The following is a 26847-nucleotide window of genomic DNA, read 5'->3' as shown; positions in this document are numbered from 1 at the left end:
AGAACTTGTTGAATTTCCTTGCTATATATTTTTGTTTTGACGTTGCGAATTATATTCAGCGATTATTATTACTGAATATGAGTAGAATAACAACTCGAAATGTTTTCTACGTTAAATATCAACTTAAATTTAATAATTGAATGGATGTTTTGATCACGAATTGTTAAATATAATTTTTGTTTCTATTTTATATTTTCAGTTTGTAAAGAATGGTTGGTGAGGGAAGATGGTGCGCTGGCGTACCAACTACAATCTAAAGAAAGTAAGTCCATATTTTAATTATTTTTCATTTAAATTTTAATATATATATATATATATATATATTTCAAATGATTCATTTACAACCAGTAATAAATACTAATCCGGACGCTTCAGTCTCTCCTTTATTTTTTAACGGTTATCGGTGACTCAGTTTTCGTTATAATTTTACAAACACACATTGCGTCGAAAGAATAAATATTAGTTCCAACTTTATAATCAGAATAAATTTATATCTATATTATTTGCCAATACAATTAGATATGATTTATAGATGACTCTGCCGTTTTATTTATGCTAAATACATCATTTACTAGAATTTCATACGCCGATTGGGTTGCCAATCAAATCGTAATTAGAACGAAAATTTTTGGAATTGAGAATTGTAATTATTTAAAATTTAGCAAGCGGTATTTATTTTACAAAATCAAAATTTACAAAGTCATAAGATTGTTATCGGATAGTCATTGGGTTTATACGAGATTCTTATAAGTCCCTTACAAGATTTCTACTAAATTCGTATAAAGTTCTAGATTCTCAGTGCGTTTTTACAAGGGTATAATTAGATTCTTGCCAGCTTCTTACAAAATTTTTATCATAATTTTGTTCTGACTCTTATCAGATTTCAACTGCATTCTAACTAGAATTTTTATTAGATTCTGGTTGAACTCTTGCCAAAGTTTGTTCAAATTTCCTATTAGGTTGTAATAAGGTCCCTGCTAGATTTTTACCAAAATCTTATCATGTTCTTGTCGAAAACTTAATATAATCTTGTTAGCTTCTAATTGATAGATTATACTTAGATTTTTACTAGATTTTAACTTTGTTCCAACTTTGTTATAACTTGCTTTTAATTTTATTCCAACTTTATTGCAACTAAAATATTACCATACTAGTAATAAAACTTTGCTGAAATATTGTTAAAATCTTACTAAAGTAAGATTTAGTGCGAGTGCTAGTAATTATATAAACTCATTTAAATTTGCAATAATGGGCTGTGCTTTTAGGACGTAAAAAAAGTTTTTGTTTACTTTAATTAATTCGATTACAGATATTATAATAGTGTTCGAGAGGTATCTATTGGAAATCTCATTAACTAGTTTTTTAGTTAAAGTCGAAGTTTTATTTTCGAATAAAAATAGTTAAAATAGTTATATCTATTTTGTTGTTTAATATTTACATTTAACTTACAAGTCAAAGGTAAATGCCACTCAGACTTATTTTATTCATATTTAAATCAAAATTACCTGATCTTGCATTAGCAGTTGCAACAAAAATTTCATAGTACGTGTGTTAGTGTGCAACATACTCAAATTGTACATGTTTTGTGCAAACTGTTTGTCCTGAGGAGCTCCTTGAAGTTTTAATTTCGTATGCTTAGCATTGTTTTATCCCGGTACTTTGTTTAGATATTATCTAAATAACTTGAAATTTTTCTTAAGAAAATTTTCTACTTTAGTATTTGACATCATAGTAGGAGTGTCAGTGTAAGACATACTCAAATTGTACACGTTTTGTGCAAACTGTTTGTCCTGAGGAGCTCCTTGAAATTTAAATTTCTTATTTAGGACATTATTTGATCTCGGTACTTTGTTCAGATATTATCTAAATGTCTCGGAATTTTGTGAGAAAAGTTGTCAATTTTAGTATTTGACATCATAGTACGCGTGTTAGTGTAGAACACACTCAAATTGTACACGTTTTGTGCAAATTGTTTGTCCTGAGGAGCTCCATGAAATTTTAATTTCTTATTTATAACATTGTTTTATCCCGGTACTTCGTTCAAATGTTGTCTAAATATCAAAATTTTGTGTTAAAAGTTGTTTATTTTTAGTATTAGACATCATAGTACGTGTGTCAATGTATAACATACTCAAATTGTACACGTTTTGTGCAAACTGTTTGTTCTGAGGATCTCCATGAAGTTTTAATTTTGTATGCACAGCTTTGTTTTATCCCGGCACTTGTTCAGATATTGTCTAAATAACTTAAAATTTTGTGAGAAAAGTTGTCTATTTTAGTATTTGATACCATAGTGATAGTGGCAGTGTATAACATACTGAAATTATACACGTTTTGTGCAAATTGTTTGTCCTGAGGAGCTCCTTGAAATTTTAATTTCTTATTTAGGACATTATTTGATCCCGGTACTTCGTTCAAATGTTGTCTAATTATCTTAAAATTTGATGAGAAAAGTTTCAAATTTTAGTATTTGACATCATAGTACTTGTATTTGTATACAACATATTCAAATTGTACACGTTTTGTGCAAACTGTTTGTTCTGAAGCGCCCCTTGAAACTTCAATTTCCTATTTATAACATATTACATTCGATTTACAAGTTTATTTCAATATCAATTATATTTCAATCAAAATTACTTGATGCTATTTTAGCAGCTATATATCCTAAAAAACGTTTCAGAATCATTCCCCGATTGTTTTGTTCTAATTCCACTTTCATTGTTCCAAATAGTTTCCTTCAACAACTAGAGTGTGACAACGGACTTTGTTCATCATATCCTTTGTTATCTGCGAATATTTTAAATCTCACAAATGTATTAATTAGTCGATTTTTGTTTCAGTTTCTGAACACTATTCCGGAAACAAGCACCGCAATGCGCTGGTTCGCGAGGATTTGCCAAAAGCGCGCGAAGTTCAAATGCGCGAAAAGGCCGAGGCCGAGCACAGGGCCAGGCTCTACCACGAGATGATAAACGAACAGTGAGTAGAAATATCATTTTATATATATATATATATATATATATATTATCTTATATATAAAAATGTAGCTCTCGATCAAATGATTCGGTAAAACTCGAAAATGACTAAACCGATTTGGCCAGTCTTAGTCTTGAAAAATTCGTGTTAATTAAACAGCAGATTGTCAGAAAAGTGAGATATTATTTCAAAATCGCGTAGAAACTTTACATTTTTAATTTGGAAATTTTTGTAGAAGCGTAATTTAAATAAAACTTTGGGCGGTGGCTAATACGTCAAATGTCAAACGTTTTTGACAGATGATGTTCAATTACGTTTAATAGGATGTTTTACGCGAATATTATTTATTTATGATAAATTTGTAGTAAGTAATTTTGTTTGTAGTTTTATTTATATACAAAAACGTTAGTAAACGGGCCGCAAGTGTTACTAGAGACTCAAAATATAAAACATTTTTGATATGTTAATATGAAAATGCACTTTTTGGCATATTTTTCTCAAACACGGTGCTCTGAAAGATCTCATTTGTATAATTATATACTCATTGGTATTTATAAAACATTTTCTAAGTTATATTATTTTTTATTTATGTTATTCAAATTCAGAACCTAAATTTGGTATCGATCAAATGGGCATTTTGTCGAATAACATTTTCCCAGTTATAATTTCCCAGAAATTACGAAAGAATAGATAGTAATATGTGAAGATCCGGGGTTAAAAAGGTCTACCACCGATGTGTCAAAAATCAATAAAGTTAAGCATTGTTTAACAACAATATTTGAAAGTAGAGGGTAAAAGATGTATAACCAGCTATAACCTTGATTCTCATGACTTTGCTGGCGGGAGATAAACTGTAATCTTTGAAAATCCATAATAAAAGTATATTTTTTCCGTTAGTAATTTTTTAGCATTAGTTAAAAATGTAATTATTTCGTAAAATACCTTTTGTAAAATAAGACATTAAACCTGTTTGCCTCCTAGCCGTTCCAAGTTACCCCGTCTATGGGGTAAAAATGTCTAGATAACAAATTTTTTAGACATTAACATTTCTACAATGATGAAGTATCTGGCAGTTTTACTGAACTTAGTCAGACGATTGTTCGTTTGAAATGTATTATTTGTTGTGATATAATTTATTTGATTTTTATAATATATTTAATATTTGCTCAAAGTCAAATTGGACCTTTGTGCCTCGCCCTGCTCCACATATATACTTTTTATTAAATTTACTTTAATTCATCGAATGTTACTGGAAACTTTTCAAAAAGCAGGTCAAAGAAGAAATACTTAATTCATTTTCTCTCTCCTTTTTTTATTTTAATTTTACATAAATAAATATATACATTCTATTTTACAATATTTTATACATAAGTGGATTTATATAACTATTCTTCAAAAAATATTCTTTCCTCTTTTCTCTTACATTCCTCTCAATGAGTGTTATTTCTTCAAAACCATGATATAAATTATATAAAAAATTCCAGATACCAGCCAAATTTTAACATCATTTTCTTCCTTTGATTTATATTGTATATCTATTTTGATAAGTTTATCTTCATCTTCAGTTACATCTATTTTCGAGATTTTTAATTTTGTTTTCATCCAATCCCATATAATTTTCTTTTTACCACATTCAGTTAAATAGTGTAATGCATTTTCCTCCTTTTTGCGTACTCGGAGAAATTTGAAAATTTTTTATAAGCTCAGTAGTATTTTTTACAATTATACACAAAATGCAGAATCCAAAAAGAATCTGAGAAACTTGAAACGTAATCAATAAGTCGAAAGACCAAAAAAGGCTTGGATTGGATTATACCATGTTTTCTATAGAAAGTATATAAAACTTCCAGTTTGATTGTTTGGACAAAATATAGACAAACTAATGGGGTTTATTGGTTTTATAATCAAGGCATCCTTATACACTTAAAGAATTAATATTTTTGATTCTCTAGAAATTGTTAAGAATATACCTTACCTAGCAAAACGTTTGCCGGGTCAGCTAGTATAAATATATATAAGTAGAAGTCTTCTAGGAAAATGTTAGAAAATATGATATATTTCGTCAGTTGTAATATTGATTCAGTACCTTTAATTGGATAGAACCCTAGTCAATTCCTTTTTTTTAGTTAGGGTCTTTTTCAGTGTGTAAATTAATTCGTGTGTACTGATCTGATGGGTCGATGACGGTCTCGTCCCGAGGTGCACCTAGCGGAACGCGATTTTTCCTCGGACGCTTTCCCACGATTTGTTAAAACACGCAATTGTGTTTTAGAAGACATTAATCGTAATTATACACACATCTATACCTACACATACGCCCACATGTATATAAATATAAGGTCGTTGAGAAAGTAATTCATCTTTCCAGTATGAAAAAAGCTCACTTTTTTGTAGAAAGAATAATACTTTCTTTATTTTTAAACTTCCCGAAGGAGAAGCTTATGTTTTCATCAAAAAATCCGATTCGCTAATTTTATGTTTTCTCGACGTTTCAAGCCATTCTGAATCGAATGAGACCAAATTTAAGGAAAAAGTATGTGTGTGTGTGTGTATGTGAACAGATTTTTTGCCGTAAATCGACGTTTTCTCAAAAACGGCTGGACCGATTTCAAAAATTTAAAAGCCATTCGATGTATCGCCATAAGGACTAGCGTTTTTGAGTTTTGTGCGACGATCGGCCGAGCCGTTTCTTTGTAAAACGCAGAAAAGTGAAAAAAATTTCGTCCATGTTTTAGCCGGCAATTCTGAATCGATTATGAAAATTCAAAAACCATTTGAAATATATTGGTTGGGAACCGTGCTGATTAGTTTTTGGTAAAGATCGGCCCGGCCGTTTTCTTGTAATACAGTGTTAAAAAAAAATTTCGACGATTTTTATGATTATTTTTTTAACGATAGATACCATAGTCTTCTAGATCAGGCCTTCTTAAAGTGGGGGTCGCGACCCCCAGGGGGGTCGCGGGACTACTAATAAGGGGTCGCAAAGATCTGATACTTTTCAATCATTATAAACAAAATTTTAAAATTAGTATTATTAGGCCGACTATTTCCACGATAATTTATGGCTTCTCAAGCTATGCTATTTGGCCAATATTTTTGATAAAATCAATGATATGAATTTATCAATGCAGGGAGTCTGCGTTAATATGTTTATGTTAAAAAATAAACTTGAGAACTTTGTTAAAATATTTCTTATATGGAAAAACAGTGTAGAAAGTGGATCGCTCGAAATGTTTCCATTAATTGACGAGTATATAATTAGTAACAATATTTCAAAAAAAGATACTCCTATAACAAAAATTATAGTTAACCATTTGAAGAATATGGAAGCATAGGTATTTTCTCAATGATATCGATACACAACAATGGATTTGCAATCCATTTTCAATTAAAATGGAAAAAATTAATTTCTCAAACTTAAAAGCACAAAAAGAATTTACCGAATTAACAAGTGATACTTCCTTGCGACTCAGATTTTTTCAACTGTCGGTGTATGAATTTTGGTTCGAAATCAAATCAGAATATTCCCTACTATCGGAAATGGCAATAAACAAATTACTGCCATTTTGTGCAACATATTTATGTGAATCAGCCTCTTCTACATTAACTTACATAAAATCAAAATACCGTTCAACTTTAATATACGTTGAAAATTTATTACGATCTGCACTAACTTAAATTGAGCCTAGATTTAATTATTTGTGTAAAAATAAACAATCACATTCATCACATTAATATTGTTTGATGTTTATAATAGGTTTTCATTAAAAAAATGTTACAAAATTTTATTTTTTCTATTGAATATGTTGATATAGTTTTATGTTTTCTTATAAAAAATTTGTTACAAGAGTTTATTTTTTTATTGAATAAATATATATATATATATATATATATATACAGGGCCGGTCCTGCCTTGCATGCGATGCATGCAAAAAATGCGGGCGCACGCCTTAGGGGGCGCCAAAACGAGTTTCGGAAATTAAATTTATAATATAATATTTATATTTTTTATATGAAATCTAGAATTATTTATATAAAATCTAGAATACTTAATAAATGATAATAAACAATCTAACTTAATTAGGGATACGGAGATACAAAAAGCATTTATTTTGCAATGTGATATCAGTAGAAACAATTAACCGATTAGTAATTCTGCAAATTAGTAAATAACAGCTCTGTTCATTGCTTAATTCACTTATTCAATTTTTTCTTTGTATAAAGTTACTGTGGAATCGAAAAAGAAATTGTCTAGTGTTCAATCCCATAAGCTCAAACCTACGAAAAATAAAATTAATTATTGGGCATTATTGACGAAAAATTGCGAGCTGATTTAGTTGAAACGGAATTTGTTAAAAAATATAAACAACTTATAATGGGGAAAATAAAAATGGGGAGTGAGTGCTTGAAAAATGGCATGTTTATTCCGAGAAATTAAATTGTAACTTTTGTTTTTGTTGCAAATGTTTCGCTTCTGATGAATTTTGAATGTTGAAAACAAGCTTGGTTAGGGTTATGGAAATGGAACAAATATAAAAAATGAAAGCAAAATTTACTTTGTAACGAAAATCTTAAGGCCTTATACTTAGCGGTGTCCATACTCTAAATTTAATCATTATTAACTATGCAGAAATATAATAAGTTTTTTTTAATATATTTCAAGAAATGTGTAGTTTCTTAATTTTAATTTTTTTTACTGATTTTTGGACAATACTTTTAAAATAAGTTAAAAATTTAACTTTAAAACAACAAACTGATACTCTGAATATGACGAAAAACAAGGATAAATACAATTCGGCTCTTACGATATCAATAAAGAAAAGTTTACGACGCAATTTTGGATATTGTAAATGATGAAAAATTAAATTAAATTAAAATTTCAAAAATCCAACGTGGCATGATTTGCTAAATAGAATAAATTGCATAATAAAAAACCCAAATATTAATATTGTTAAAAATAATTGAAATTTTAAAAATATTTGATTATAATCAACCCGCGAAACGCCACGATTTTCTAAATAAATTTAAAATCAATATATTTTATACACTTTTAGATTATATCTAATGTTTTGTGTACTAAAACCAGAATAATTAAAAATTAATTTTTAAAAAATATGTAGATATTTATATAATTTAAATGATAAACTCTTAAAACAGTTAATATTAATAGGGAGGGGGGGCGCTAGAAAAAAAGTTGCATGCGGGCGCTAAGGACCCCAGGACCGGCCCTGTATATATATATATATATATATATATATATATATATATAGTTTTATGTCAACGATTCCAATTATATATAACATGAATGGGTACATATTCTTCAATCCTTATTTTATTTACATAGTAAAATAGGGGGTCGTATAAAATTTCCTAAGCTTGAAGGGGGTCGCTATATAAAAAAGTTTAAGAAGCCCTGTTCTAGATCACACTAAAATATTACGGCCCTACGACAACTCGTTTAACTTTAAAAATTCGTCAAAGTTTGCAAAAATTGGTATCGTTTTTTTGGCATTTGTCAAAATTAGACCTTTCATCGACATTTTCTCAAAAACGCCTGAACCGATTTCAGAAATTTAAAAGCCATTTGATGTATCTTGATGAGTCTTATCGCTTGTCAGTTTTGTTCGACGATCTGCCGACCCGTTTCTTTGTAATTTGGAAAAAAGTGTTAAACTTTTCGTCCACATTTAAGCTCAAACTACCGAATCTATTTAAAAAAATCAAAAACTGTTCGAAAGATATTAGTTGGGAATGATACTGATTAGTTTTAGGTGAAAATCTACCGAGCCGTTTTCTTGTAATTAACTGATGAAAAAAAAAGTTAAGACGATGTTTATGGAACTTTTTTAGCGATGTATATCATGGTCTTATAGAACTTACTGAAATATTACGGCCTTGCGACAAGTCGTTTAATTTTAAAAATTCATCAAAGTTTGAGAAAATTAAAAGTCAGTTCTTACACATTCGAAAAGTTCATGCTTAAAGGCTAAATACCACTTTCAACTAGTTTTGTTTTATCTTGTATTAGTTATATTTCCTCAATTATGTAGTCCTTGTATTGTTGCTTAATAAATTGACCAAAAAATAATCCCTTTAAGTTTTTACTTAAGATCTACCATCTGGTAAAAGTCTGGTATGATACTTCTTGATACCGAGATGGCTGAGGTTGACTCGAACCCAAGATTAGGATTTGCTAGCCCACTTTTTTTCACTATTACATCATTTAATGAAACATATCATGTAGTATTTTTCTCTTAGTTCAAGTATTATTATTCAGGGTTAAAATACCTTAGATCTAGTTTTAAATAACATTATTATTAGTACGAAAAGTGTAATTCGATTTGCACCATCATCGGTCTCGGGGTACAGGTGTCTATCATTACAGGTGTATGTTGATTTATGTGTATATAATATGTGTGTATATATATATAAAGGACATGCAAGAACCTGTTTTTGACCTGAGGTCCCCTCCTTTCGAATTTAATTCGTTTCTTTAGAAAAAATTCGAAGAAACACTTGACGCACCGACTGTGCACACAAACCACTTGAAATATTTTTCGTAATAAATTAAATAAATAACTAAATACTTTTAGTGCTTTATTTTGTTATCAGATAAATAAGTTCTACGTTTTGTTAGTTATTAATTAAATATAACAGTTTCATATATTTTACAAATTTATAGTGACTATTTGTACATAACACAAGTGTTGTTACAATTTGATAAATCAATTATTAGTTTAGTATTCCGTTTGTGATTCAATCAAGTGCTTTTATTATTACTTTATTTCTTTTTTTACAAAAGTGTTTAAACAAATTGTGCTTATTTGGTTTCTATTAAGGGCAATTAATTTATAAATACAATAAGCATTTGCTTTATAAACTATTTATTTAAAAAAGTGTTTTAAAATTGTGTTTGTGAAGGCAAATAAATGTTAAAGGATTTCAGATGTTTGTTTATAAGAAGGTGATTTTTGCAATATTATTTTCTGTATATATATGTATATATATATAATCAAATTTCAGATAAAAACTAGAACTAAAATTTATGCTAAAAATTAGTAACCATGTAAAATATATTTACAATTATAATAATTAGTAATATTGCAAAATTGCAGAAAATATTTTTATAAAATTGCAGAAAAGTTCAATATTTTTTATAAATCTGCAGACACGTTCAATATTTTTATAAAACTGTAGAAACGTTCAATATTTTTATAAAACTGCGGAAACGTTCAATATTTTTATAAAACTGCAGTAATTTTTAATAATTTTATAAAACTGCAGAAACCTTCAATAATTTTATAAAACTGTAGCTACGTTTAATAATTTTATAAAACTGCAGCTACGTTTAATAATTTTATAAAACTGCAGCTACGTTCAGTAATTTTATAAAATTGTTGCTATGTTTAATATTTTTCAAAACTGCAGAAACGTTCAATAATTTCATGAAAATGCAGGCAACATTCAATAATATCATGAAAATGCAGAAACTTTCAATAAATTCATAAAATTGTAGCCGTTCAATAATTTTATAAAAATGCAGAAACGTTCAATAATTTTATACAATTGTAGCCGTATTCAATATTTTTATATAATTACAGCATCATAAATTTTTTTTTTAATTTCAACGACATTCAATATTTTTATGTTTCGTATATTTTTAAATTTTGTAAAATTATCGAACGTTTCTGTTCCTTCAACTGTATAAAATTATTGAAAATGTCTGTACCTTCAATAATTTCATAAAGCTGCAGAAATATTTAATAATATTATACAATTGCAGTAAAGTTCAAAAATTTTATAAAACTGCAGTAATTTTCAATAATTTTATATCACTGCAGAAACGTCAAATAATTTGATATATTTGCAGAAACGTTCAATAATTTTATAAAATTGTAGTCATATTCAATATTTTTATAAAATTACAGCCATATTCAATATTTTTATAAAATTACAGCCATATTCATCTTTTTTAAAAAAATGCAGAAACATTCAATAATTTTATAAAATTATAGTCATAGTCGATACTTTTATAAAACCGCAAAAACGTTTAATAAGTTTATAAAACTGCAGCAATGTTCAATAATTTTTATAAAACTGCAGAAATGTTCAATAATTTTATAAAACTGCAGAAACGTTCAATAATTTCATTAAATTGTAACCATATTTAATCTACATATATATAAAAATAAGTCGGGTTTTTCTTTCTGACGAAATAACTCCAGAACGCACAAACCGATTTTGGAAATTTTGCATTCGTTGAAAAGACCGCCTTAATGCAAATTGCTGGAACTTCACGCACCGTAATTAAAAATTCGAGTAATGACATTAGTTAAAATTATCAGAATTATGCTTGCAATTAAGTCAACGAGCAATTCTTGCCGCAAAGAATAATGATGTACACGCACTGAATTTCACCATTCAATCAAAAATTGCTGGAGATTTGGTGACATGCCAATGATTCCGACTGGTCTTCCGTTTGACTTTAAACGATTGCAATTTCCAGTTCGCTAATCGCTTCGTGTTTGCGGGATAAATTTCAAACAGATAATTTAGAAAATCATTGTTTTTCACATGGGCAGTTATACGTTGCCTGTTCACGAGTTGGAAATCCATCAGCTTTGTTTGTGTTAACCTCAGACCAAAAAACAAAAAATGTGGTTTACCAAAGAGCACTTCAATGAAACGGATAATTTGCGGATTCACTTTCATTTACTTAGAGAAGTTCAACTAAAAAACACTTCATTTTTGTAATCGAAATAAATTCATTACTGTTGTGCAATAAAATCAAATTTTTTCTTTTCAAATATAAAACAAACAAAAAATTTCTTCATCTTTCTCACGAAACCATCTGGTGGCGAAACGGAGTTCGTCGGGTTTGCTAGTAATTTTATAAAAATGCAGAAACGTTCAATAAGTAAGTGTTACTAGAAGTCTGGCATTATAATTTAGATTTCATAATTAGAATTTTCCAGGGCAGGTGGCTAGGATGTTTCTGCATTTTCCTTTCATAATATTTTTGTTTGTGTTGAATCGTCTCCTAATGTATTATGTTGCAAATACTGTACTTGTATAATTTGTATTAATTTTGAACCAATGCAGTGGTAGTCTAATTTTTTATCTAATTTCTTATTTTTTCAATTTTTTAGGGAGCAGGCTGATGCCAGATTGGCGCGCGAATTGGCAGAAAAATTAGAAAGGGATGAAAGGGAGCAGCAGAGACGTGCTGAAGAAATGGACAAGGAAATTGCACGAAGGCTGCAGGTGAAAATTAATAACAAAAAAATATTATATCCACTACAGTCATAATATTATGGTGATAGTAATAAAGTTACTTTTCTGCTTCCTCAGCAGGAGAGAGAAGCGTCTTCGCAAATCAACAAGACTTCAATAAAACCTCCGTCGACTGATTCGAGAAAACATAGTGGCCAAAGGTTACCAGCACCTGCACCAAGTGGTAGTGGTAGTCAACAAAATTCTCCTTCTTCGTTTCTGGACCATAGTCGTCATTTGGTAACACATGGGGTTGCCATACCACCTGATGCGGTCGACTACTACAACGACTCAGGTAATTGACTAGGGTTTGTCGGTTTTCAAAAACCGTTTTTTTGGCGAAAATTATGGAATCCGAAAACCGGTTTTTTAGTGAAAAAAGTCGGTTTTCACTGTATAAATGGAAAATGACAAATATAACCAAATATAAAAGATAGATGAAAGCGTTTTGATTCTTGAAATCATATCGGTAAAATATCTTATCAGTCTGCAATGGTTCCCAGAAAGGTTTCGTATATATTAATTTAAATTTTTATACCAGTGTATATATTAATTTAAATCAGTGTGACTTCTTCTTGAAGAAGTAACTTCCTCTACTCAAACTTAAAAAAAAGAGTTTTAAACTCTTGAAGCCACAACCTAAAGAACAAAAAACTTAGAATTATTATATCAGGCTTTAAAAATAATTAAGCATAGTTCGGTGGCAAGTATGAGAGTATTTTCTATTTCAGGAAATTTTGTGAGTAAACAAAGGACACGTCTAAGTAGTAAAAAATAATTAGAATGTTTAAAATTAATTAATTAAAATTGCACGGAACAGAAATAAAAGTTTAGCTTGTTTTTAAAACTAAAAGTGATATTAACAAGTATGTATCAACATGTATCTAATATTTTATTACTTTTATTTTTTAATTTAATGAATTTTTTATTTAAAAATGTATAATTTTTATTTTTTCGAAAACTTTCCTTTCACTATCATAAAAATATTTTCATTCTTATATGCGAATATGATGCATGAATAACGAATAATTATTTTCAAAGTTATTTGATCAAGGTAAACTATTATTTTTTAGTTCTACTAATTAAAATTAAAATAATTTTGTTTACTAACCATAAAATTGAACAATAAATAAATTCAGTCAAATACTACTCTAAATTACACTAAATTTGCGGATAAATTACAGAATGTTCGAGCAAAAATTTATTTTCTATATAAAATTTGAAAACCCGTTAAAACCGGTTTTTTAGTAAATTAAAAATTCGAAAACTGGTTTTCTGAAATGTCGGTTTTTGTATAAACCCTATAATTGACCAAAAGGGAAGGACAAAGTTTATTTTTGTCAGAAAATGCGGTTTGCTAATTTTGTGTTTTCTAGACGTTTCAAGTCATTCTGAATCGTTTGACACCCAAATTGAGAAAAATGTGTTTAGACGATTTTTGGTCTATTGACGTTTGCAGTTTTGTAAAATTATTGGACGTTCATGCAGTTTTATACAATAAAATTATTGGACGTTTCTGCAGTTTTATAAAATTATTGAATGCTTCTGCAAATGTATAAAATTATTAAACGTTTCTGCAAATGTATAAAATTATTGAACGTTTCTGCAAATTTATAAAATTATTAAATGTTTCTGCAGTTTCATATAATTAGGAAAGTTGCTGCAATTTTATATAATTATTAAACGCTTCTACAATTTTTAAAAATTATTGAAATCTTCTGGAGTTTTATAAAATTATTGGACGTTTCTGCAAATGTATGAAATTATTGAACGTTTCTGCAATATAAATTAATGAATGTTTTTGCAAATTTTTATAATTATTGAACGTTTTTGCAAATTTATAATATTATTGAAGGTTTCTACAATTTTTTTAAAATATTGATCATTTCTGTAATTTTTTAATATTATTGAACGTATAAAAATTAAATGTAGAAATTAAATATATAAAATTATTTAATTATTATATTTGCAAATGTATGAACTATTGAACTTTTCTGGAAATGTATGGAAATATTGAACGTTTCTGCAATTTTATAAAATTATTGAACGTTTCTGCAATTTTATAAAATTATTGAACGTTTCTGTGAATTTTTAAAAATATTGAACGTTTCTGCAATTTTATAAAATTATTGAACGTTTCTGTAAATTTTTAAAAATATTGAACGTTTCTGCAAATGTATAAAATTATTGGACGTTTCTGCAGTTTTATAAAATTATTGGACGTTTCTGCAGTTTTATAAAAATATTGAACGTTTCTGCAAATGAATAAAAGTATTATACCTTTCTGCAGTTTCATAAAATTATTGAACATTTCTGCATTTATATAAAATTAGGAAATTCACTGCAATTTAAAAAATTTATTGAACGTTTCTGAAGTTTTATAAAAATTATTGGACATTTCTGCAGTTTCATAAAATTATTGAACATTTCTGCAATTTTATAAAATTATTTAACGTTGCTCAAGTTTTATAAAATCATTAAAAGTTCCTGCAGTTTTATGAAAATATTGTACGTTTCTGTAAATAAATAAAATTCTTGGACGTTTCTGCAAATGTATAAAATTATTGAACATTTCTGCATTTATATAAAATTGGGAAATTTTCTGCAATTTAATAAAATTAGGAAATTTGCTGCAATTTAATAAAATTATTGAACGTTTCTATAATTTTATAAAATTATAAAGCATTTCTGCAAATGTTTAAAAATAATGAACGTTTCTGCAGTTTTATTAAATTATTGGACGTTTTTGCAAATTTATAAAATTATTGAAAGTTTCTGCAGTTTTATAAAATTACTGAACAATTTTGCAGTTTTATAAAATTATTAACTGTTATAAACAATAACACATGATATGTACATGTGGTCAATCATTCTAATAAACTTGATTGAATTTTTATAATTTTCGTAAGCTTATAAAACTTCCGATGTTTGACAAAAATTAATCAGCACCATTTTCAACTGATCATTTCCATGAATTTTTAAAATGAATAAAAATCACGATTAAAACAATTACAGATATTATAATTTGCTTGAAATATTATAGGCTTACAAAAATTTCTTTGAAGTTTTAGGACATATACCGTGCAGTATCATTAATACATTTACAGACATAATTCTGTTTAAAAGTAAAAGCAGTATCCATATGAAAAAATAGATCTAAATCACTAATCTTATTATTACATATCTTTTCAAAGTACTCCTGCTTCATGTAGTTATTTTCCTCCAGGTATCCATTCCAGTCCAACAGGGGCAGGTGGTTATATAAGTGGCAGCATGAGCCCTGCATCTCCCCCAATTTTACACGACCCCAACAGCCCCATGGGCGACGGCCACAGCCCCATGGCTCATCTAACACAAGACTACATCAGAAACAGTCCTTTGCCAATAATAAGTCACCGATCACAAATGGAAAGAGGAGCAAATCACAATTTCGATATGATGCCTTCGACTAGCCAAAATAATACAATGATCGATCACGGGGTGAATTTGAATCAGTTCCATCACCAAGCCCCCAGTTATAGAGGACCGCCGCCGCCACTGCCGACAGATGTGACCATTCACCATTCTGATGAAGCCAAATTGATGTACCAGTTAGGCATAATGATCTGGGGCTGCCTCCTGGTTCTGATCTGGCTAAACGATTTGAAAGGGTTAATATTCATCGAATCATCCCGAAAGTTCGAGACATCGAGGTGGTGATGATTTGGATGAACGGTTGTTGCAAGAACGTAAGGATGCCGTAAGTCGAAAGATTTTTAATGCTATTTTGTACGGACTGTTGAGCTTTTTTATGTAAATATTTTAAATTTGTATATTTTTGTAAATTGTATGTTAAATTTTTAATATGGAAATTTTAGTTTATTAAAGAAATGTTAATCGAGTCAATGTTTTTTAACTTCCCGAAGGAGAAGTTTATGTTTTCATCCAAAAATCCGATTCGCTAATTTTATATTTTCTCGACGTTTCAAGCCATTCTGAATCGAATGAGACCGAATTAAGGAAAAAGTATATGTGTGTGTGTGTATGTGTGTGTGAACAGATTTCCTCAAAAACAGCTAGATCAATTTCAAAAATTTAAAAGCCATTCGATGTATCTCGATGAGGACTAGCGTTTGTCAATTTTGTGCCACGATCGGCCGAGACGTTTTTTTATAAATAGCAGAAAAGTGAAAAATTTTCCGTCCACGTTTTAGCCCGCAATTCTGAACCGATTAAAAAAATTCAAAAACCGTTCGAAAGATATTGGTTGATAATCGTGCTGATTAGTTTCTGGTAAAGATCGGCCGGGCCGTTTTCTTGTAATAAAGTGTTAAAAAAATTTTTCGACGATTTTTATTATTTTTTTGACGGTAGATACCATAGTCTCCTAGATCATACTAAAATATTACGGCCCTACGACAACTCGTTTAGCTTTAAAAATTAGTCAAAGTTTACAAAAATTAGTATCGTTTTTAACATTTGTCAGAATTAGACCTTTGATCGACGTTTTCTCAAAAACGCCTGAATCGATTTCAGAAATTTAAAAGCCATTTGATATATCTCAATGAGGACTATCGTTTGTCAGTTTTGTGCGACGATCTGCGAAGCCGCTTCTTTATAATTTAAAAAAAAGTGTTAAACTTTTCGTCCACATTTAAGCTCATTCTACAAAAACTGTTCGAAAGATATTAGTTGGGAATGGTACTGATTAGTTTTAGGTGAAAATCTACCGAGCCGTTTTCTTGTAATTATCACATATCGGTTCAAGAATATTTTATAGAATTTTATTTAATAATCAATTTTGAAAATTCTATCTAGATAAAAGATATTTGTGAAGCAAAAAAAATATGGTGTTCATTCCATTTATCGTTATAAATGTTTGAATAAGATCGTTCACAAATGTGCATTTGGTATAAATTTTCTTCCAAATGTGTAGTAGGTTCAAAAACAATCTATGTGTTTTAAAATGTTAATGCGTTATGTATAGCTTAAATTGTATTGAAAATATTAGTAATTTATGCGCTAATCTTTCGACCGAAGAGTCATGTAGTCAAAATATTAAAATATGTAGTTAAATTGGTTAATTTAAATTGAAGAACTCACTTAAACAATTCTGAACCATTGCGTATACATTGTAAAGTATGTATGATTCACGAAGAATACTGCGTAGTTTGTATTCTGACCGTTATATTTATAATTATTATAAATGGGTGCATACCCCTTACACGATTTATGAATTTGAGAGCATCCTGTATGCTATTAATGAATAATGCGCACATATTATTTTTAATTTAGTTAGATAGATCAAAATTAATATGTTGAAAGATATTTTTGTATTAAGAATTTAATTTAACCAGGTGATTTTGATTGTCGAATATAGTTCGATTTTGAAGACTCAAAACTGTGTGATAACAGAGGTAGCTTGGTATAGATATTGATACCACTATTTTCAGAGTTTGTTATTAACGACATGTTTACAACATTTCTATTTTTGTCACGTTGAAAAAAAAATTTAAGCCGATTTTTATGGATTTTTTTTAGCGAGATATATCATGGTCTTATAGAGCTTACTGAAATATTAGGGTCTTACGACAAGTCGTTTAATTTTAAAAATTTATCAAAGTTTGAGAAAATGAGTAGTTTTTTGACATTTGTTAAAATTAAAATTAGAGGATTTACTTGGTAAAACGATAGTAGTTCTTGGTCTTAATGAACATACTAAACCATTAAAGTCTTGCGGAAACTGATTCAATTATATAAATTGTTGATTTTTGAAAATTTACTTTTAGAAAATACTTCGAGTTTACGTGTTCGTAGAAAATACTTTGCGTTTGCGTAATAAATCCAATCATAAATTAATTTAGTTTTTATTGATTAAGTCGATTATTTACACATATCGGGAAGTTCATGTAACTTGCCTCAAGGCTAAATACCAATATCAACTAGTTTAATATGCTGATGCTAATACTAATATCAATATTGATTTGTGTTTTATATCTCAAAATGTGGAAATTGTGTTGTCTTCGAGCGAGTGTGCTCGTAGTCCCTGTATTTTGGAAATCATGACTAGAGTGACACTCGTTCATGGACTTCTACAAAACTCTCTTAGAGCAGAGGTGAGTCTAAATTAAATTATAAAAAAATTATAATTATCTATTTCACTTTTTCTTATGTCTTTCTTATGATTTTTCAAAGTAATTTTGATACCTTTAATTTTTTTAAATTGCTTTACAGGAATTGGCAAGGCAATTACAAGAAGAAGAAAGTTCTGACCGTAACGTCCAATTAGATCGAGACAGATTAATTGCAATAGAAGCCCAGGACCAGGAATTGGCTCGGCTGCTTCAAGAAAGGGTAAGATAATAATAATAAATGATTTTTTGTTTATTTACAACTAAAACATTGATTTTCCAAATTTATAACACAAAAATTTATGGTCTGCCTTTGTGATTTATAGCATAAGATATACTTGTCGGAAATTGCAGTCTTTTAATCAGTATAATCTTTTAAACAGTATAATTATACAGAGTGGCGCTTAGACTGTGCTTAGCCTGGGTAATTTTTTCAATTTTCAATCCAAAATTACAAAAATATTTTATGGAAAATAAAAAAAGTTGTAATAATTTTTTATCCTCAAAAACAATTGTTTTGTCAATACAAGCAGAAAGTTCTTTGAATCATTTAAATCGGACGCTTAGTTTTTTCAAAAACTGCCATTTTTTGCACATTTAGCTGTGTATCTTCGAAATGGCTGGGCCTGCCTTTGCCAAAAACTAATAAACACTTCTCCCAATCATTACTAATTAAATGTTTTTTAGATCATTCAAATCTGATACTCTGTTCTTTCAAAAACTCGATTTCTATTTTCTGCATTCTTTGCTCCGTATCTCCGTAACGGCTGGACCTGCCTTTGCCGAAAATTAATCAGCTCATCTCCCTATCAATAGGAATCGATTGCTTTTTGAATCATTCAAATCGGTTGATGCGCCCGAAAACGTGGACGAAAAATTGTATCTATACACACACACTCACATACACATCGATGCGTTTCGAGTCCCAGTTTGTCCCTTCGTCAGTGAATAAAACACTCGAAAAGAAAACTAGCGATTACAAACAACTATGTTTACTTATGCTTAATAATGTTTCAAAAAAAAAAAAATGGAGAGGGTTTCATACGTTTTGAGACTCAGTTTGTCTCTTCTTCAGTGAATAAAACAACTAATAAAAAGAAACAATTAATAAAAATCAATCATTGATTAATTTACATATATAAGTAAAACCTAATTGAGCCGAGTTAGAATGAATGGCGTGTGTTGATAAACATCCAGAAAATTAATAAAAAAATTGTTTCAAAAAAAAATTCAATAGACTTTCATACGTTTTGAGTACCAGTTTGTTCCTTCTTTAGTGAATAAAACTCTAACTGAAACTTCCCGTACCTTAATTAATAAAATATTCGAAAAATGAAAATAAACAATTAACATAAAAATCAATCATTGATTAATTTATGAACAATGAACTACTTATGTATATTTACAAGAAATGTTAACATATATAAACAAAACCTAATCGAACCGAGTTGAAACGGTTATTGGAGGGGATATATTGTAAACATTTTCAGAAAATAAATTAAAATTAAAACTTAAAATTTTTTCTAAGGTATGCCAAAATGTTCAGAAACCTTTGAAACGTGAGATCTGCACAAACTTGCAATTTAGATTTTTTGCGATTACTATAACTTGCCCTACGGGAAGTTAAAAATATATTCAAAAGTTGAAAATTTACTTATAATTTTTCTTGTCAGGATGATAAAATATTTATTTTTTCATTTTATTAACTTCCCGAAGAAGAAGTTTATGTTTTCATAAAAAAATCCGATTCTCTAATTTTATGTTTTCTCGACGTTTCAAGCCATTCTGAATCGAATGAGACCAAATTTGGAAAAAGTATGTGTGTGTGTGTGTGTGTGTGTGTGTGTGAACAGATTTTTTGCCGTAAATCGACGTTTTCTCGAAAACGGCCGGGCCGATTTTAAAAAATTTAAAAGCCATTCGATGTATATTGACAAGAACTATTGTTTGTCAGTTTTGTGCGACGATGGGCCAAGCCGTTTCTTTATAAATCGCAGGAAAGTGAAAAAATTTTCGTCTACATTTTAGTCCGCAATTCTGAATCGATTTTGAAAATCGTTCGAAAGATATTGGTTGGGAATCGTGCTGATTAGTTTTTGGTAGAGATCGGCCGGGCCGTTTTCTTGTAATAAAGTTTTCGATTTTTATTATTAATTTTTTGACGGTAGATACCATAGTCTTCTAGATCATACTAAAATATTACGGCCCTACGACAACTGGTTTAGCTTTAAAAATTCGTCTAAGTTTGCAAAAATTGGTATCGTTTTTTGGCATTTGTCAAAATTAGACATTTGATCGACGTTTTCTCAAAAACGCCTGAACCGATTTTAGAAATTTAAAAGCCATTTGATGTATTTCGGTGAGGACTATCGTTTTTCAGTTTTGTGCGACGATCTGCCAAGCCGTTTCTTTGCAATTTGAAAAAAAGTGTTAAACTTTTCGTCCACAATTAAGCTCATCCTACCGAACCGATTTTAAAAAATCAAAAACTGTTCGAAAGATATTAGTTGGGAATGGTACTGATTAATTTTAGGTGAAAATCCACCGAGCCGTTTTCTTGTAATGAACTGTTGAAAAAAAATTTAAGCCGATTTTCATGGAAATTTTTTTTGGCGATATACATCATGGTCTTACAGAACTTACTGTAATATTACGGCCTTACGACAAGTAGTTTAATTTTAAAAATTCGTCAAACTTTGCTAAAATTATTATCGTTTTTTTTTTAAGTAGGATTGATGAAGTATATTATTTACTCATTTTTTTCTTGATTAAGTCGATTATTTACACATATCGGGATGTTCATGTAACTTGCCTTAAGGCTAAATACCAAACCAACTGGTTTATTTATTTATTTTGACTTAAATAACGACACACTGGATGTCGTCTATATGCGACACTCGTGCACACAGATCGCCAAAAATCTATTTTTAAAATTAACCAAATATCAATTTTCTTCTTCCCAGGAAAGATCAAAAGCCAAAAGAGCCAAAGAACGTGCAAAGCAACGAGCGTTGGCCAAAAAGCAGCAAAACATGACACCACCGACAAGCCTCACCAACCCGGAACAAGTCTCCGATAATACATCAAGGATGCTTGAAGACTCCTATTCGAATCCTGTGGACTTGATTACTAGTCCACAAAACAATTCTGTCGAATACAATTATACGAATCCTTTGGATTGTCGGCGAACTGGGAATGAAGGCGATAGGAACCAAATTAGGGATTTGCACAAGCCGGGGACGTCTTGTGGTGGAGGAGAGATGGAACAAGGTAAGAAGATAATACATATACAATATATATATATATATATAGCGGGTTGTCAACACGCATCGCGGCTCGTCAACACGCATCACATGTTACTGGACAGATTGGCCCATATATTGACAGCACAGAAAAAAAACAAAAATAAATTCAAGTGTCAGATCGGACACGGCTTTTGTTTCTCTCTAGTAGTTTTTGCCAAAAAAATGTATAATTCTTGAAACCTTTCTTTTCTATTATAAATAAGAAAATACCAATAACGTTTTATTAATGATCAGTATGACAACACATAGTGTCGTGGATATTAATCATATATAAAAATAAACGAAATATAAATAATATTTTATGAAATTTATTATGACTACAATTGGTATTAATATGGACTAAGCCTCCATATTTTTGGTTCTATGGCGGAATGAACACCATATGAAGTTGAAGGACGTCAATTGATGACAATGGCGGAATGAACACCATATGACAGATGTCAGTTGAATAACGTCAATTGATGACAAAACTAAATTATATTGGGCTACGTTGATTCGGATCTGGCATCAAGCAAGCTATAACGATCTGATTGTTTTTATACGATCGAATATTATTGTCGCGCTTTTTAAAACGATCGAAAATATTGTATCGAGTTTTTTGCCAACGAGCGTTTTCTCGTGATCGAAATTTAGATTTGATTTAATGTAATATCAACATCTTTATCAATTGAGACATTAATAAACAGTCATTATCGAGTTGAAATAAAATTATTGCGATTTCATTCAAGAATTAATTAATTAATAATATATGGCCCACCAGCGCCATATATATATATATATATATATACTATCTAACCCGGCAAACGTTGTTTTGCCATAAAAAATATGCCTAAATTGATAAAAATTAATAAAAGTGCCAAAAATCAAATATTTATTAGATTTGGACTCTGATTCTTTGACAAATAGTTAAAAACTTGTTATAATTTTCAAAATTATTGGACATTTCATACTTCAAAAATTAATTCACTCGCATCATAGTTTTTTTGTTTATTATACTTTTGTCATGTCATATATGTCAATAAAACTTTCTTTCAAATATTATGTATTTGTTAATAAATTATTAGTTATTTTAAGTCATCAATGAAGAATTATATAATTGTTATATTCATAAGTTTGGCTAAATCAACACAAGTGGAAATAAATATTTTTTTGCATAAAGATCTGATTTTTGAAATTCGCATTTTATTTCAAATTAATTATAACTGTCAAAATATTTTCTTTTTGGTCAAAATTTAATATAATATGATATAATATTTAGTTTGTCTAGTTTGTTTTTGTCAGATTCCAATGATACCCTCAGATTGTACTATTCCATTTAAGAGGTTACAATTTCCTGTAAGATTAGCATTTGCGATGACAATCAAAATATATCTTAACTGATATATTAATAATAATATTATATTTTAATTACACAAATTTCTTTACACTCCGATAAATAATTCCAACGCATCATAGTGTTTTGTTTATTTTAATTTCGTTATGTCATTTTTTTTTTAATTAAAGAATAAATTAAATTTTACTCTAAATCAACGCAGTATCTTTATCTAAATATACAATTTTTTATATAAATATTTGATTTTTTACATTTGCATTTAATTGAAAAATAGTGAATGTCAATTTCATATATCCAATATGCACTAAATTTATAAATGTCAAAATATTTCCTTCTTGGTCCAAAATTAATATAATATGATAATATTTATTTTACAATAACGTTTTGTATCTATAATTTGTTTGGCAATATTGCCTATAACATAACTTGGAATAATTAATTTATTTGCTTCTTATTTAAGAAAGTCGTTAAATATTTTTTGTGAAATGTCAAAATTTGTTTATGATTAATTTTAAATTCAATATGCCGCTTTTTATTGTGATCTCTGATCTATAATGTTTTGATGAAGTTTTGATTTCCAAGATAATTTGGTAAGCTAATCAATTAAATCTAAATCGTAAATCTATTTATATAATTATTTTCATAAATATTGACAAATGACATTTAATTTTTTTACATGTCAACATTTATATAAATTTTTAAGCATTGATTTTTAATTAGATTTAAAACTATAAACATTGATTTTGAATATAGCATTTCATCAAATTTAGATTTAAATGTTGGATATTTCTATATATGAACATGTTTTTGAATTTTATTTTTTTGAAATGTCAATTTTTTTTTAAAAAATTATATATCGAAATTTCCTTAAACTTTGACATTTGTCATTTTAGTGTTTTGTTTTTTTTGATCATTTTCTGTCAAAATTTTTAGAAATTTATAAAAATTATATATTTATGTTTCAAATTTACTTTTCAAAATTTCCTATAACCTAAGTTGGATATATATGCACACGATGAGCCAATAAAATTTAAAATCGGTTCAGTAGTTTGGGCGTCCATCGCGAACCAACATCGTGACACGGGATTTATATATATATATATATATATATATATATATATATATATATATATAGATGTATTTAATTCCATTTTTTTTTTTCAGATTACAAATCGAATATGCAATACAACGCTCTAGACTTCTCAAGACAGCCTCAATCAACAATGCAAGGTACAGGTAAACCAAAAATGGAACTGCCTAAAGAAGACGCTCCAAATATTCCAACAGAATCTCAAAACAGATATCCTGCAAAAAGTTTTGTCAAAAACGGCGTCATGGTTTCCGACACATACAGGTAAATTAATAAATCTTATTGTAATACAGTAGAATCCGCTTAGTATGACATCGAAAGGACGCCGAAATCTCGTCATAGTAACCGGTCGTCATTATAAGCGTACTGAAGAAAAACTTTTTAATATGTAAACATGTTACATGTTTCAGTAATTCAAAAGAAAAGCCTATACAAACGTTTTAATTAAAAATAAAAATGACACATTAAAATTTAATAAAAAATAAAATTGACATAGGGTAAGGCGGGGTACAGAGGTCCAATTTGACTTTCAGTAATTATACTGTCTAAACCCAATGAACAATCTTGCAACACATAACACACATCAAACAAGCATCTATCGAACTATGTACAGAAAAAATTTCACATAATTCCTAATTATATAAATATTATTTTTTTTACTATTTTTTTAAAATTTGGTATCTGATCCATTTTACCTGGGACAACCAGGGGGCAAAGAGATGCAATTTCTTCTATTAAATTAAAGAGATTTTACGCTAAATTATTGAACCAATGCAAAATATTAATTCTGTGGGTACATTTTGTTACAAAGATAACACAGTATATTACATTGATCTGCTATTTGTAATAAATATTATGAATAACAATTTATTTAATTAATCTCTTGTAAAATTGCTTTTTTTTAAATTTTACTATTTTATTGCTTACACCTTTGCCAAAGTAAAGGTTGCTAAAGGTAAAAGGTGCTGGTCCTTTTTATCCCACTCATGTGCTGCTTATCTTCTGATAGCAAAGTCATAAGAATAAAGGTGATGGCTGGTTATGAATTTATACGTTTTTTGCCCTCTACTATCAAATATTTTTGTTGAAAAAAAAATCTAATTTTATTTGTTTGCGAGATATCCGTGGTGGACCATTAATAATTGGTCTACCCTACTCATAAACATACAAATGTGATTTTTTAATGTAAGTAATCAGAAATTTTTGATTGATTTCTTTACATTTTTTAACTTCCCGTAGGGTAAGTTATAGTAATCGCAAAAAAATCGAAAATGACAATTTTTATATATCTTTACGTTTCAGAGGTTTCTGAACATTTTGGCATACCTTAGAAAAAATGGATGTATGTGTGTGTGTGTGTGTGTGTGTGTGTGTGTGCGTGTGTGTATGTATATGCGGATACAAATTTTCGTCGACGATTTCGGGAACACGGATCAACCGATTTGAATAATTAAAAAAACATTCGATTCGTATTGATAAGGAGACGTGCTGATTAGTTTTTGGCGAAGGCAGGTCTAGCCGTTCCGGAGATACGGGGCAAAAAGTGCCGAAAACGGTAACTCAGTTTTTAAGAGAACGGAGCGTCCGATTTTAATAATTCAAAAAAACATTCTATTTGTAATGACAAGATAAAGAATTGATCAATTTTTCATAAAGGCAGGTCTAGCGGTTTCGGAGATCTAACGAAAAAAGTAAAAAAAATGCCATTTGGCGGTCAAAAATGATCATTAGACATATGCACATCAAATTTTTAGATATTTTATAGAGATTTTAACTAAGTATAAATTTGTTTTTTCCTATGGGTTCCGTATCAATGTTTACCCGTTAGACAGCGACGCCGCGCTTACGCGCTTTATATTTTGTCTATATGCAGTTAAAGCAGTACGATTGCTTTGAAAAACAAGTTCAGATCTTCCAAAATATGTCAAAATAAAGAAAACATTTTTTTTTTCAAAAAAAAATTTTTTTAAAAAATTATTTTTAAAAAAAAAATTTTTTTCAAAAAAAAGTTATTTTTTGTCCAATTTATAGTTTCTCAAAAATCTTATTTTTTCGAAGTAAATTTTTTTCAAAAATGTTAATCGTTTTTAAAAAAAATAATAATTTTAGGTACGGGAAGTTCCAGCAATTTGCCTTAAGGCACGATGCCCTAATTGCCTTAAGACAGAATTCCACTTACAGCTAGTTAATTGTAAAAATTGTCTCTAGTTCTATTGTGCACAAAAGACATAGCAATTGCTTTCGTAGACTTGGCCACATCATGTAAAATCATGTCGGTCATTATAAATGGACATATTTTTTTTGCAAAAATGGGTCATTATAAGCGACATATCAATGTAAGCGATGTCAATATATCCGACTAGACAGCTGTTTTTTTAAGGTATTTTATATGGAAACCAAACTTCCTAATGCGATTACGTCATAATAAGCGGTTGTCAATATATCCGGCGTCATACTAATCGGATTCTACTGTATTTAAATTTATTTACTTTCTAATTGTTTTACCTCAGTGATCCTCTACAACTAAGAGACGACGTCAACTACTCCTATCCAGTGGATTCTTTGAGGAATACAAACCAGGGTCTTTCATCAAAAGAAACGGAGTATGATTATGAGAAACCCATAAATCATTTAACGCAAAGTTTTCATGAAGATAGTCTGGGCATGTCGTCCAGGCCGAGACATTTGGATTTAGGTGCTGCACCGAGTAAAATTAATAAGCCTAGGTATCCTGATCCTGATGATTTAGCGAATTCTGCT

At 29.0% G+C, this 26847-nt stretch overlaps 1 protein-coding gene across 1 annotated transcript in view; it reads left to right on the top strand.

Moving 5' to 3' along the window:
- Positions 1 to 77: 77 nt before the first annotated feature.
- LOC113367665 overlaps positions 78 to 26847 on the top strand; it is a 39187-nt gene continuing 12417 nt past the window's right edge. The window contains exons 1-11 of the mRNA XM_026609252.1: positions 78 to 81; positions 200 to 262; positions 2841 to 2979; positions 12126 to 12240; positions 12328 to 12544; positions 15476 to 15881; positions 15928 to 15988; positions 18463 to 18582; positions 21323 to 21629; positions 24162 to 24351; positions 26598 to 26844. Of these exons, the coding sequence (XP_026465037.1) occupies positions 78 to 81; positions 200 to 262; positions 2841 to 2979; positions 12126 to 12240; positions 12328 to 12544; positions 15476 to 15881; positions 15928 to 15988; positions 18463 to 18582; positions 21323 to 21629; positions 24162 to 24351; positions 26598 to 26844 (1869 nt within the window). The remainder of the gene's footprint in view (positions 82 to 199; positions 263 to 2840; positions 2980 to 12125; positions 12241 to 12327; positions 12545 to 15475; positions 15882 to 15927; positions 15989 to 18462; positions 18583 to 21322; positions 21630 to 24161; positions 24352 to 26597; positions 26845 to 26847) is intronic.

Source organism: Ctenocephalides felis, unplaced genomic scaffold (genome assembly GCF_003426905.1).
Source record: "Ctenocephalides felis isolate EL2017-DRISC unplaced genomic scaffold, ASM342690v1 CF-g0.4_SCAFFOLD_01170, whole genome shotgun sequence".
Taxonomy (NCBI): Eukaryota; Metazoa; Arthropoda; class Insecta; order Siphonaptera; family Pulicidae; genus Ctenocephalides; species Ctenocephalides felis.
This window is presented reverse-complemented; position numbering and strand designations above follow the sequence as displayed.